Below are 14,390 nucleotides of genomic sequence, written 5' to 3' on the forward strand. Positions count from 1 at the left end.
AATTAACAAAAGCGCAAAGCCCCGTTGCCTCAAGGACACAAACAAACTACTTGCCAGACTCCTACTTTTCACAGCAAAGTCTGGATAAACAGAAAACTATCTAGTGATTAGTCCATCACAAGTTAGTACCTCATGTGAAGCAATTCTGCAAGAAAAACACAATTGAATACAAAGTCCTGCTTCTTCGTGACAATGCCCCATCTCGTCCATCAACAGACATGTTGCAGTCACATGATGGCTGTGTTACCACAACGTTTCTTCTGCCAAATACAACATCTCTTATGCAACCTATAGACCAAGCAGTATTGGATCCTTGTAAACAACAGTATAAGAAACACCCAATGCACTACATAATTCTGGAAACGAATCCTCATCATTGTCCATTCCTGACATCCTGAAGAATATAACCATCAAGCATGCTGTTGACTGGGAAGCAAACTAGCATGCTGCACAGCCTATTCGTTCAGTTGTGATCTTGTTTGGTCGTGAAATTTTGTGCTGTTTTTCCTCTCCTTGCCATAGGCTGCGTGGTCTGCAACTTAGTCCAGAAACTCGTGGCAAAAATCGAAGGCCAACATGAAAACGGCTTTTCCCAACACGTTAGTGCAACATCTGTCGGAAAATCACGAGGGGCAGTTCAGAAGTGTCTGAGAGGCTGTCTGTGGGCAGTAACGATTGCAAGACAGCTGCACGAGGTGATTGCTTGTTACAGAAATTTGACATTGCTGACAGAAAGGCTACGCCGTGAGACAGCTGAGCGAACTCTTTGCCACTGCAACAGGCAAGTCCCTGTCTGAGAGATCCATTGTTCGTCGTCTCAAGAAAAGTGTCTATGCGTGTCGACCTTAGAAGAAGCCACGCTGACACCGGAACACCAGCGTCGTCTTCACGAGTGGGCGGTAGCACACAAGCACCTGGACATTCAAGGACTGAAAGCGCGCTTGGTTTTTTCAGCTGAAGTAACACGATGCCAATCCAAATGAAAACCTGTGGCACTGGTTGATGGTCACCCTAATCAGCACCATCTTGAAACTCAGGAACGACTGTGGGAAGCAATATGGGACGCGTATAGACTGAGATTCCCCAAGACACAATCGAAAACTTGATAATGTAGTGTGACATGTTTTATAGTAATGTGTGTTAGACATACATATCTATATATAACCCACAGTACATCTTTAATACAGTCATTTGATATATCGCCACACTTGCAGTCACTCGTGCTCATTATCGATCTTACATTGGTGACAGGAGTGGGATGAATCAAGTTTTGTTTTGCGGTTTTCGAATAACAGCAGAGGGTATAAGTCCAAACGTGGAGAAAATTGTGCCGATTGAAAAAGATTTCTGTCCCAGCCTCAGTGAGAGAAGTGAAAACATTTTTGGGTATGACAGGATTTTATCGCCGTTTCGTTCCAGGATATGCAACTATTGCTAAACCACTGACATCTTTACTTCAGAACGGGCGTTTGTTTCAATGGTCTCCTCAGTGTGGAGAAGCGTTCGCCTCTCTAAAGCAGAAGCTTTCATGTGCACCGGTACTGACTCACCCCTCTACAGATAGAGAGTCTATTTTGACCAAGGATGCTTCAACAGTGGGTATAGATGCTGAGTTAGCCCAGGAAACAAATGACAAGCGGAAACCAGTAGTATACTTTAGTAGAGCATTGTTCAAAGCAGAAAGAAAGTACTCAACATATGATCAAGAGTTTTTTTGCAATAGTGATAGCTGTCCAACATATTAGACATCATCTTTTGGGGAAGCCATTCTGATTGCGGACAGATCATCACCCTTTACAATTTATGTCCAATTCTAAAGACCCTTGGGGACGGAGAGCACGATGGATAATAGAGTTGGAAGATTATTCTTTCAAAGTGGAATAGTGGTAGGAGACCAGAATAAGGTAGCAGACACGCTGAGCTGTTTGGGATTCCAGAAAGAAACAGATGATATTATACCCAAACGAGAGGCAAGCACAATGAAAGGTTTTGCTGAAGAGACACCCTTACATTGTGCTTCTACAATGTGTGAGAGTTTGTCTATGGAGAAGTTTAAAGAAGAACAAAGTAAAGATGAACTACTTCAACAAGTGTGTATAGAGATGAAGCATGGGGTTAAGACGCTCAAATACAGCAAAGATTTGCGACGATTGATGGCAGAAAATCTCCACATATATCGGCAGAAGATATTCTTCAGAGAGTGTCAGCTGAAGACAGACTGCAAATTGTCGTACTGAAAGTGCTAACCGCAGACATTCTCACAGTGGCTCAAGAAGAATCATTATCAAGTCACCAAGGTTTGAGAAGACGCTGAGAAGGATACTAGAACGATTTTGGTGGCCAAATATTATGGAAGATGTAGTAAATTACACCAAATCATGTACAAGATGTGCCGAGAGAATGCCAGAGAACAGAAAAGCACGAGAGAACCTTTGGGGAATACACGTCAAGCAAAGAAACCATTTCAAAAAAATAATAGAGATGAATATTATAGGACCACTACCTATGTTGGATAACAACATACACATGTACAATATATCTTAGTGATCCAAGATACGTTTTCTCAATACGTTGAACTCTCTCCCTTGTCGAGACAAACAACAGCTGAGGTGTGTAGTAGAATATGTCAGTAGATAGGAAGGTACGAAATACCTGTATCAATACATTCGGATCTTGGGTCATGCTTTACGAGTCACAGTTTTGCTGAATTTTGTTAAACCTATGGAATACATCACATAATGTCAATCATGTATCATCCCCAAGCAAATGGAGCAGTGGAGAGGTTTAATAGATCACTGGGAGAAATGTTAGCTAAAAAATTGTGAGAGCCTCAGACCGACAATGGCAAAATCACTTGTTTGAAGTGCAGTTTGCACACACACTGCATATCATGAATCAATCAAAGATGTGCCATATAGGATCGTATTCAAGGATACACCCAGAACAGCAATACATGCGGCGGCTGATTTGGTTATTTCGGAGTCAGAAAACTCTTTAGAGTCACCGGCTGAATACGCTGATAATGCCCAATCTATGGCCAAAGAGGCATACAGTAATGTTAGTGCAAACACACAACATACAGCCAATGCTCGAAAACGGCAATATGACAAGAGTGGGTTAAACGTTCATACGAAGACAGTGATTTGGTGTGGGTAGCAAATACAGCAGGAGGGAAAGGAAAGTCTCGTACTCTTGCACCCCGTTGGACTGGCCCATGTCATCGTAAAGAACTTGTCTGACTTAGTCTACAGTCTACGTCGAAGGTACTCAAAAAAAGAAATCATTCTACATCACGACCGATTGAAACTGTATGTCAACGGAAAGAACATTTACAACTACCACAAAGAAGAAAACAGAACGATTTGGAGCCAGAGATGTGTACACCTATCCCTAATGACGATAGAGCACTGGTGGTCGATTCAGACTCTGATGATAATACTGATGATGACCGGACCGTGCCATTGCCAGCTGATGATAACAATCATGAGGTATCAGGTAAAGATTCCGACAACGTGCAAGACGTTCCACCACCAATGCGACGGTCCTCGCGACAATGGAAACGACTCGAGAGATTCAATGATTCTTATGTGGATTTTAATGGGGAGGGTAGTGATGTACTGTGACATGTTTTATAGTAACGTGCGTTAGACATACACACCCACATATAATGCACAGTATATCTTTAATACAGTCATTCGATATATCGCCACACTTGCGGTCACTCACAAAAATTATCGATCTTACAATAGCGAGTGTTCCCAGGAGGAATGCGGCAATCCAGAGAGCAAAGGAAAAGGCCACTAAGTACTGAATCACTCTTTTTAATATCATCATTCACAACAAACTTAAACCTGCTTATATGAGAAAGCAAAGCTTTTTATCTGCTGTTTCAGTCAGCTAGGAGCCAAGCGCCCCATTCTCACTCTTATGCCTACGGAAAGTTCAGGAAAAGCCTAGGTTTAACAATAAACCAACCGTAGATGTGTTGTTAATACTCTATCTGCAGAAGTCAAATGCAACAAGATCAGTAAAGAAGAACTTCCATAAACTATAATTCAATTTACAGTTGTGGTCACATGCGCTAGATTTATCTAGGTGGATCTATCATTATGCTGGTCACTGTCATTGTAGATCATAATAAGTATGGTGACTTTGAGAAACTACAGTTCTTTCTGCATCAAATGCATATAGCCCAGTTAATTAAACACATGCATCAAACGTGCATGGTAACAAACACAAAATTCTTCGATACTTGTCTAAGTTCCAAAATGTCACAAAACCTATCATCTAAAAACACTGCTAAAGACTTAAAGTGGCTTACTTGCAGCTATGAGCATGCAACCCTCGATAACCTGGTCATATAATAATGATGTGGAACACCCATTCAAAATTCAAAAAATTCTTTGTAACTTTAGCCTGACCAAGAAGTTGGAGCTAGATATCACTTACACTTGTATACACCGCAAGCCAACATCTATTTGCACACCATCAACCAGCTGCCTACATCCTGTCTAGTGAGTATTCTCTGTTCCACACTTATTGTTGAAACTAAAAGTCAGAAATTGTTTTGATGTGTTTCTTTTATCTTTGTTTGAAGTAGCAAGTTGAAACATGTTGTATTTCATAAGTGATGTCTGACAGCACACATTCCTTGTGATCAGTGCACTTAAGGTGAGCTGAATTCAATGTCCAAGTTTGTGAATCCAATACTTGGAAAAATGACTCTACCAGACACCTGCTCAGACAACTACCTCAAATAAAGAGTGCAATCAAATAGCACAACTATATTAATTAAAGGGCCAGTCCCACAGAAAAACAACCTAGGCTTTCAAATCGGTCTTGACGAGAGAATCCAAATGACATTATATGATTGCTTTACAAGGACCTTGAAACCCCAGTTTCAAAGTAAACAACAAGGAGTGTCTTTCACTTGATGCCATGGGAAACGTTTACTGGTAAGTGGTACTTATGCATCCACTTCAACTCGGGGTTTCTAGGCAGAAGAAGCAGAGTTGACTAGAAGGCTACTGAAACTGTAGTCATGATTCATGCGCGGATCTCTTCTAGACGGCAGGATCTAAACTCTTGTGCATTCTACCTACTCGCTACGCAAACATAACAACGAAAGAGACTGTTCACAAGTTATTTACGCAAGCTAATGTAGGTCTTTTAGTTTGTAGTCGCATGTTCTTCTGCTTGCAATACATCCTACATATGCTAGTAGTTCATTGCGTTGGGTGCGTGGGGTGGGTGATTCCCAAACAAAGAGCGATAGCATAGCTCATCTCATTTGTGCTACTCTGCTGATTGATGCCTGGTAAGAGATGAAAAGGGCTAGATGTTCCGACTACACTTGTAGCGTACATGAAGGTAATGCCCACATATTTCTAATTGGATTCAACCAATCACGATCAATTTTGGATCAATTGGATTGCGATGCAGTTGCCAGTTAGTACAGGGATTTTGTGACAAATTTCGAGTCAACCTTAAGCTAATTGCAACACAAACTTTTTCAAGTGTTTCATATACAGAAAAGTGTCCTCTATAATTTACTCAAAGTCTTAAGGAATATCTGCAAGGGAAAGTGTCAAAAAGTGGTCATACGCTAACATAGTTGCTGCTGATTCTACATCATCTTTTATTGTATATATATATATATATATATATATATGTGTGTGTGTGTGTGTGTGTGTGTGTGTGTGTGTGTGTGTGTGTGTGTGTGTGTGTGTGTGTGTGTGTGTGTGTGTGTGTGTGTGTGTGTGTGTGTGTGTGTGTGTGTATATATATCAATGTTTTGTGGGATTGTAAATGTGTTTGAACTTTCTGTGTTTTCAACTACTTACCTGTAAAGGCTAAAGTATAATAAGTAGATAACAGACTTGTGTGGGTATCTTTCCAGTCACGAGCTTGACTAGCCTTTTTTATATCCTTTTTTGCTCTCCTGCGTTGTAGCTTAGCCCAGTCAGCTCTTGCATGGCACAGTTCACGTCAGCACAAGCTGGCGTGGACAACAACCATGTCAGGCATTAACTGCTGCTCAGTCATCCCTCGTCCTCTTGTGAGACACCTACTGGTCTTCAGGCTTCTCATGAGCACCTGCTCAATGATGAGATCCGAGGACAAGCCAGCCCAATGACAATCACTTCTCACCACATGGAGACCTCTAAAATGTTGATACACATCCAGATGCTCATTGTAGAGATTAGACATTCGCTGCACATATATCCATGCAGATTTTGTGTAGTGGTTGTGCCCACATGCAGCCAAGTAAGGGAGCATTTCTGAAACAGTTTGGAGATGCAATTCCCAGTTGCCAGAACGCTTTGCCCGAATATACTTGAAGTATATCAACCACATTCATGTACTGCAACCAAAGTGTAGCAGTCCTAGATGACTTCAGGAATTTGGTTTCTCTTTGAAGAGCATCACCGATTCTGGTTATCACACCAGACTGGTAAACTTGATCTGCAGACATTGAACCTTGCTTCACCTTCTCATAGAGAACAGCAGCTTCATTCAGGTCTGGATGTCTAGCAGACTTCTCATGTGATGGCGTTGTAGCTAAAACTCTTCTGTTTCCACATTCCCAGATTCTGGGTCACCTGAACTTCCGGGTAAAGACACATTAAATGTTTTGGCTAGCACCATGGCACTGAGAACTGCATCAACAATAAGATGTCCCCGTACCGCTCGAAAAATTGCCTTGCCAGTAAGCATGTGCATTACTGCATTGGGTGCGTAAATCAATTGCCACGATTCTTGTAATCCAGATGCAGCCATGAGATGGCCAATACACCCAAGGTAAATCATTTCTGTATGAAAACTTCCCAGATAAAGGGCAACATCTTTCAATTCACTTTCCACTGGCTCAGTTACAATAATCATCAGAGACTTCCAAAAGAGTGGTTGATCAAACGTGATAACGGGTGTAACATTGTGGCGCCGTGCATGCTTACATACATATTTCAGTGTTGAGTAGACACATGGCAAATCACTGGGATTCATGTCAATTGTTGGTAGAAACATCACAGACAATCTCTCAGAGTGATTGCCTTGATGCACAAGTTGCATCATCCCAGACCACATTGGCTTTGGCAATCCAGTCATGATGGCAGTCTTCCAAAGAATATCAAGATGTGCTGTTTGATGTTTCCACTGATGATAGATTTTGGGAGATGTTTCCACTGCTTTGATGTCGTCCCTAATCAGTTTAGCAGCAGTTTCTACTATCTTCATTTTTCTGTGTCAAGATCAGCTTTCTGCTAACTGCAGAAGTCATGGAGCACCACTTTGGCCTCTGAAGGTAACGACGTTGGGCTTACCATTGCTCTCAGTTTCAATAACAGTATCTCCAAAATATTCCTGGAGTTTCTGCTGCTTGTGTGGGTAGCTGTATGCGCCGTGTTTTTTAGTCAGCCAGATTATCTTCCATATGGCTAATTAGATCATGGATCGTGATCTGTTTGTCATCATTTTCTTCAAGAAACCTAGCAACCTCCATGAATGCATCTGTTCTTCTTTATCTTTTGGCGACCTAATTTTGCCGTTTTCATTTCATGCTGATAAGCTCCTGGTATTTGTTTCTTTGTACGGAAATTTACATACACCCTCCGTGGTACACTGCATCTGCAGAATGAAGATCATGAACATGCAAAAGTCTTGCTTGTACAGCATCTGCCCAGATACCACCTCTTTCATGACACATTGCTAGAATTGTGTCCCTCAATTCAACTGTTTTCACAGGGAAACACTATTACTTCTTCTCTTTCTACCCAACGTTGCTGGTGTGCCACAGAAGAAACAGTCCGTGCTGAAGTTAGACTGCTTTTCTGCTGACCTAAGTTGATGCCTTGTAGTGTCTACAGCTGTACCATATCTTTGCTTGCCTAGTTTAACAATTCTGGCTCTCTGTTGAGGGTTGCAGTATTTTCGACGGCATTCTTGGTGTACTTGTTGCCCAGCCATAGAGTGGATAGTGTCATTCTTGGAATCACTTGCCTTGTTGATACTTGCACTTCCCTTTTCTCCCGGAGTGGCAGTTGGTGATGTCCCTTCTAAAGGCTGCTTGCAGATGATACAATCTTCAGACACCTCTAACGCATCCATTGCATTGCCACGTTGAAAAATCTAAAATTCCAGGGTATAAGGGAACTTTGACGCCAGCTTCTATCCGTGATTTTGGTCATGGTCTGAAGGAGTGAGTAACGAAGAAGCCAAAAGGGTAGACTATTTCGGAGAGATAATCGTAACCTTGCCAGAATGGTTTCTACATGAGAACACGATGATAACCTCGACATGACGGCGTTTTCGATCACGTTCTAGTCTAATCGTCGACAGAGAAGCCTTGAACAAGTCTCGAGTGAGGTATTTGTTCTTCACTATAGTGTTTCTACAGTACCTAATGCGATATCCATGTTTCAGAAGAACTGTAACTTAGGCAAAGAGATAGTTTGGGAGGTCAAGTGATTTGAGCTACCAGAGATGTTACGCTCACTTCCCCTCAAAGAATTCACTAAGACTTTTAGTATGTTATAGAGCACACTTTTCTGTGTAGGAAACAGTTGAGAAAGTTTGTGTTGCAATTTGTTAAAGGTCAAACCATATAATGCCTGCACTAAGTGTCGACAGGACTTAAAGGAGCACTTCACCGGTTGACGCATGCACATTAGCTAATCGTTTCTGGTCTTTTTTCAAGTTGGGAAGTTTAGAACTATCTCAGAGCAAACTTGATAACTGAGCATTACGATAACGCAAAAAACAACATCGTAGGAGTCGTTTCTTCGAATAACATCCACTAGGTGTATGTTTCGTTTTACGGCTTTGTGTAAACTTTGATATTTGTGTAGGCGAAAGTAAAATGTGCCTTCGCATCACCGACTCACCTTCAATTGACGGCAAAAAGCACATATGGAGATGGCTGGGCTGTAGAATGAAGGCACTTTGTGGCACGTGATTATGTGCGGTGTCGCACATTTCTGTGTGTTTTTCGCATCACGCAAGCCCTTTTGTTCTGTAGTATGGCCTCCATTTGTAGAAAAAACACGGAGGAAAGTGCGAAAGACCGAGCGATTGCAAGTCACTCAAGACGATCATGTGGAGTCTGTAACATGCAGGCCGCATGTACCCTAGATTGTGTATAGCAAATCTATTATCTAAGTGAGAATCATCTTGTTTTTACAATGCCTCCGAAGAGACGGACTGGATCAGGTTGCGCTGACAAGGGCATAAGTTAGTGCAATTGGTTTGTGCTGTGATTGGAACTTTTTTGCACAGGGATGATAACCAACACTATACAGCAGAGAGTTTGGAAATCTAAAAGGATCTCTCTATACAAACTGTACGTGACCTGGCTACACCCCTCTGCCTCTCCAACCATCAAACGCATTTTTAGATACTTTCTGCTATAATCTCTACCTATAAAGGCGACCTGTCTGTCTGTCTGTCTGTCTGTCTGTCTGTCTGTCCTGTCTGTCTGTCATTAATAGCAAACAGTGTCTGCAAATCAATAATTTGTGTGATTAAACTATTACCCGGGCGAAGCCGGGCAATGGAGCTCGTCTTATTATATGCATGGCATACTTAGACTCCACCCTTACATCCTCTTTCCTTTTAAAAACAATGAAACGTCACTCAGCTGCAAACTCTAGATTTACCATTCTAAGTAGACTATAAATTAGCTAGTAATTGCACACATAGTCTTTCAAGTACTTTGGCTTAGTGCTAACTCGTCCACTTCTAGTAGTTGCCGTCATTGCTGGTATCTGTTTCTTCATTGCTGAGGTTGTTTGCCAAGTTTGGTCTTGACTCTTGGGTTGTTTTGGTTCTTTGGTAATTGATAGCTTCCTGGTCAATGGTGTCTTCGCTGGCTGACTCACTGATCTTCTCAAAATTGTTTCCTTGGATGGCTTTAGATGTATTCTGTTTCGTCTGTACGTTTGACCTTGTGTAGTTGTCACTTCGGACGATCTATTGGGGAGAACTTTGCTTACTATTCTTTATTCCCATTCATCGGTGCCTCGCAGTGGTTGTATTCTCACTGTATCATTTGTCTGCAGTTGTTGTTTGCCCTTAGCTTTCTTGTCATAGTAGTACGCTTGTTGTCTTTTGGCTGCTTCTAGTTGTTTGTAGTCGTCAGTCACATTGGGTTTCAGAAGTTGAGTTGTTGTAGGCAGCAAGGTTCTTGTCCGTCTGCTCATTAGTCTCTGTGCTGGGCTCGTATTTGTTTCTTGAGTGGGTGTATTTCCAAAATCTAGCATCGCCAGGTAGGGGTCTGCTTTTGCTTTGATGGCTTTCCTCATTAACTGTTTAGCTGTTTTCACTGAGTTCTCAGCTTTTCCATTCGATTTCGCATAGCCAGGGCTGCTAGTGTGGTGTTGAATTTCCCAGTTCCTTGTACAAGATCTGAATTCATGCGATGTGAACTGTGGCCCATTGACTGTCATCAAAATATCAGGGATACCATATCAGGCAAAATGTTGTTTGACTATTTTGATTATTGACTTTGTTGTCGTATCTGTCATTGCATCTACTTGCCAAAAGTTACTATAGTAATTTGCTGTTAGCAGATAGTCTCTTCCTCTGAAGTGAAAAATCAGCTCCCACTTTGGCCCAGGGTCGATTGGGTACTTCATAACTCTGAAGTGTTTCTTGTTGCTGTGAACATCGGTATGTGCAACAAATTTCGCACTTGCTGGCATAATCTTTAATTTGAGACGTGATTCCTGGCCAATATACACATTCTCTTGCTCGACAAAGACAGCTGTTGGTTCCAAGATGTGAGCTATGGATTCTAGACATGATTTTAGCTCTCATAGAGGTTGGTATTAGTTGATTTCCTTTGTACATTACTCATCTTGGCATACTAGCTCATCTCTGACATGAAAATATTGTCTGATGTTCCATGGTACTTGTTGTTTACAGTCTGGCCATCCTGTCTTGATGGTCTGCAGTAGCTGCTGTAATGTTTCATCTTCCTTAGTAGCTACTTTGATTTCTGAAATTTTCTGTTGTCACTAGTATGTGCTTGAAGCATCTGGACCCGTCTCTTGTGTGCTCTCGTAGTTGGCCTCGGAAAGCAAGACCAAACAATGCGCCGCGCAACATAGCAAGTGCAGCCCAGAGCCTTAATGTACGTTAACGTCTACTGCACGTGCGTCAATGGGTGAAGCCCATAAATACATACTCCCTTTTCTATATTGTCTCCTTCATTTAATTAATGAACAAACACTAAACACCCATTAGAAGACCATCTCAAAGTTTACACTTCCATTTCAAATTAACTCCTTTGACATAGAATGAAACTCTCTACTTTCCCCTACATAAAAACACTTGTTGCACTTTCTTATGGTAATATGAAAGGAACAGATTCGATCATTTTAATAGAATGCTGCATATGCTATGTAAAATCCATGTCCCCATAGACTTATTTAGGTAATTATTAGGTAATTATAATTACTGTACTATGGATAGCATAATTTACAATAATGATATTCATGTATTTGTAAACGTAAGACAATGAATTTTGCAGACACAAGTTAACAGTGAGACTTGTCTCCAACACAGGTCTTCATGAATTCTCCAGTTGCTATGCTTCAGCCTCGACTACATGCAACTATGAAAACAATGCCCTAGGTCAGCTAAGTGCAGGGAGGTTAGCTATGGAAGCACAAATCAACTCTTGTAACCACTGTTGCAGTTATGCGTGCTTTGTGCTCGATTGTGTATTTAAGAAATTCAATGCACATGCATATGCATATCTATCCTCTGCCCCATTAAAAACTTATGTTTGGAAAGAAGGCACACATCAACATATCACTACTTACAAACAGAATAAGTATTTCTTGCCTGTGTGGCATTGACAGCTTGTTGTTCAGGTAATTTACCACTCTCCTCCCCTCCACTATCAAAACAAGAAATTCCATCACAATATAACCATGACCTCGTCCCCACTCATAAATTGATATATCAATACTGTAACGGTGTTCTCAAAGGAGAAAGGGAATGCATCCCATGCTACGTGGCAAGCGTTCAAGACGACGATCTGGGTCGATAACAACTCACAACTTCTTATGTATACTTCCAAAACGCCTAGAAATCACTGACTGACTCAAGTCTACGTAACCAGCGTATTACAATGATTCTACCCAGTCGTTCAAGCAAACCCCAGCCCTAATTTCCTTATACAGTAACACACGTGTCAAACTGTCACTTTTTGCAATGCGCCAACTCCTCAGGTACGAATGATGCTGTGACCTTGCTAATATCAAGGATACGTTTAGTATAGCAACTAACTAAATGTACAGTAATTTACACGTACTTTCAGCACCATTAGTTCTCTATATCTATGTATGTTGGAACGTGTCACATTACTGATAACATCCATTCTCATCCATGCCAAATTCAGCCTGTTACTGCTATCAGTTCCAGTATGCTGTTGCAAGGGTTTGATATTACAAAGACTTTATTACAAACAGTGACTCACTACTAGGTCAGTTGTAGTGCGTGCTTATGGTACTAAAATGGTTCCCAAAGCTTAATGAGGATCTGATGTGAATGCCTTTGACTTTCACTTGCTAAGATTCTGATAAAGTTCCTATAATGCACTAAACCTACCTTATGTAACAACTTCAGACAGCAACACTTGTGTCCTAACCAACATCCCACTAACAAAACCCTGTAAGACTGTGCACTACATAAATCTGTTCTAAACTAGTTTAGAATAAAACTTGGTTTTTATAATCTAAACCTGTTTAGTTGAGGGCTTCCTCACTTGGCATTCTCAAGAACGGGACCTGCTAGCAAACTGTTGTGTCCTACGTTGTAGCAACTCTGTCTTTCATTCCTCAAACTGCCCAAGGTGCTTTCTTTCCAGAATTTCTCATAACAGCATAAAATAATACCAAGAAGAGAGATGCCCTTGCAGCAGTCATTGTTAATTAACGTGTGTTATCATCACGTGATAGTTACACCTAAACAACTTGAACTAAACTACCTATGAACTAAGTTTAGTCAAAGTTGTTTAAGCTGCCAACTAAACACGTTTAGTGCTAACGCAGACATGCTCAGTTCTAACATGTTTAGATCTAAACAACTTTAAACTAGTTTTATTAATCACTAGTGCGGACACGCTCTAATTTAATAATACATAGTTTAACAAACCAAGGGAAAGTGACACAAGAATTAAATTAGTCCACTGAAACTCACAGCCAGAGTATAGATTAGTCACAATTAGGAATTTAATCACTATTCATATTACTAACACAACTTTTACAAAACAATATGACTGAAATATGGTGATACACACACCAATAACATAATCCAATTTCAAACACCAAATGATCTCTGTATATTATTTAGCAACTTCCATACATTCTTACTGTGTTCACTGCTTTCCTACATTTCTATGTCAATCTATAAGTATTTCAAAGCAGCATGATATCCATTAAACTTGAGGTACGTACAACACTATTCTACCGACGTGGCCTAAATTATTTCATGTTTGTGTCTTCCTATAAGGGACAGCTGCTACACTACTACATGCAACAACAAAATAGAAACATTGTCGAGTTGTAATTTAAACAGTAACTCATTTGCAAATAAGAAACATACTTACGATGAGCCATGATCAGACTCTCCAAACAAATCTTTCACAGTCGTTGACACATTTTCTATCAACAAGATATGCATATCAATCAACATAGAAGGTAGATACCCAATTGCTCTACCCTGGGTAACCCATTTGCATCATTCACAGTGTCATATACAGAATAGCAAATGTTTCAAAATGTGAAACCATGCCAGTGTAGAGTTGGAAAGCATTTGTGAACAGTATTTCCTTAGTATGTACATCAATAATGCTTATCATGCATAATAGACTAAATTATCTGTTCACTACGTTGATAAAATTCTTAAAAGATTACCATATGTACTGTATGCAATGCCTTCCAGACCTTCTATTTATAAAATGTCGATCGGTAGCAAATGGCTTGTGTTGATTTCTCTTTTACATGGCCAGAATTGCATCATTCATTGTTCCCGTAGGCATGGTATTGCAAACATGTATGACTGTGGCAGCCTATTCTGGTTTTGTTATAAACAACATCAGTCGTTCATAAAGAGTCCACCTGTCTCTACCACCACTTTCTCAATGTTCTCATCTTTGTCCACTTGATGACAGGAAATCTAGAGCTGACATTCTTGAGTGGGTCAACTGGAATGGAAAAACTGTATCAATGCAGAAGCGTTGAAGACCACAAGTCAACCCTCTAATAGATGAAACCATGGTCAAGCTACGGAATTGTGCATCAATGATATTGCGTACACTTTGGGAAAGGGAGAGGGGGGATTCAGAAAAGTGTGCGCTTTGTACACTCGTGAAATTGTCAATAATT

At 40.7% G+C, this 14,390-nt stretch overlaps 1 protein-coding gene and 1 long non-coding RNA gene across 2 annotated transcripts; both read right to left on the reverse strand.

Moving 5' to 3' along the window:
* Positions 1 to 9,995: 9,995 nt before the first annotated feature.
* On the reverse strand, positions 9,996 to 10,442 carry LOC134177044 (uncharacterized protein K02A2.6-like). The gene has a single exon (XM_062643747.1). The coding sequence runs from the start codon at positions 10,440 to 10,442 to the stop codon at positions 9,996 to 9,998; it is 447 nt and encodes a 148-aa protein (XP_062499731.1).
* A 1,192-nt stretch (positions 10,443 to 11,634) lies between these two features.
* Positions 11,635 to 14,083, reverse strand: LOC134177043 (uncharacterized). Its single transcript, XR_009969426.1, has 3 exons — positions 13,950 to 14,083; positions 13,613 to 13,667; positions 11,635 to 11,899 (listed from the first exon to the last, which is right to left on the reverse strand). It is a non-coding gene; the product is annotated as an uncharacterized LOC134177043 (long non-coding RNA).
* Between the last annotated feature and the right edge of the window lie 307 nt (positions 14,084 to 14,390).

This window comes from Corticium candelabrum, chromosome 3 (genome assembly GCF_963422355.1).
Source record: "Corticium candelabrum chromosome 3, ooCorCand1.1, whole genome shotgun sequence".
Classification (NCBI taxonomy): domain Eukaryota; kingdom Metazoa; phylum Porifera; class Homoscleromorpha; order Homosclerophorida; family Plakinidae; genus Corticium; species Corticium candelabrum.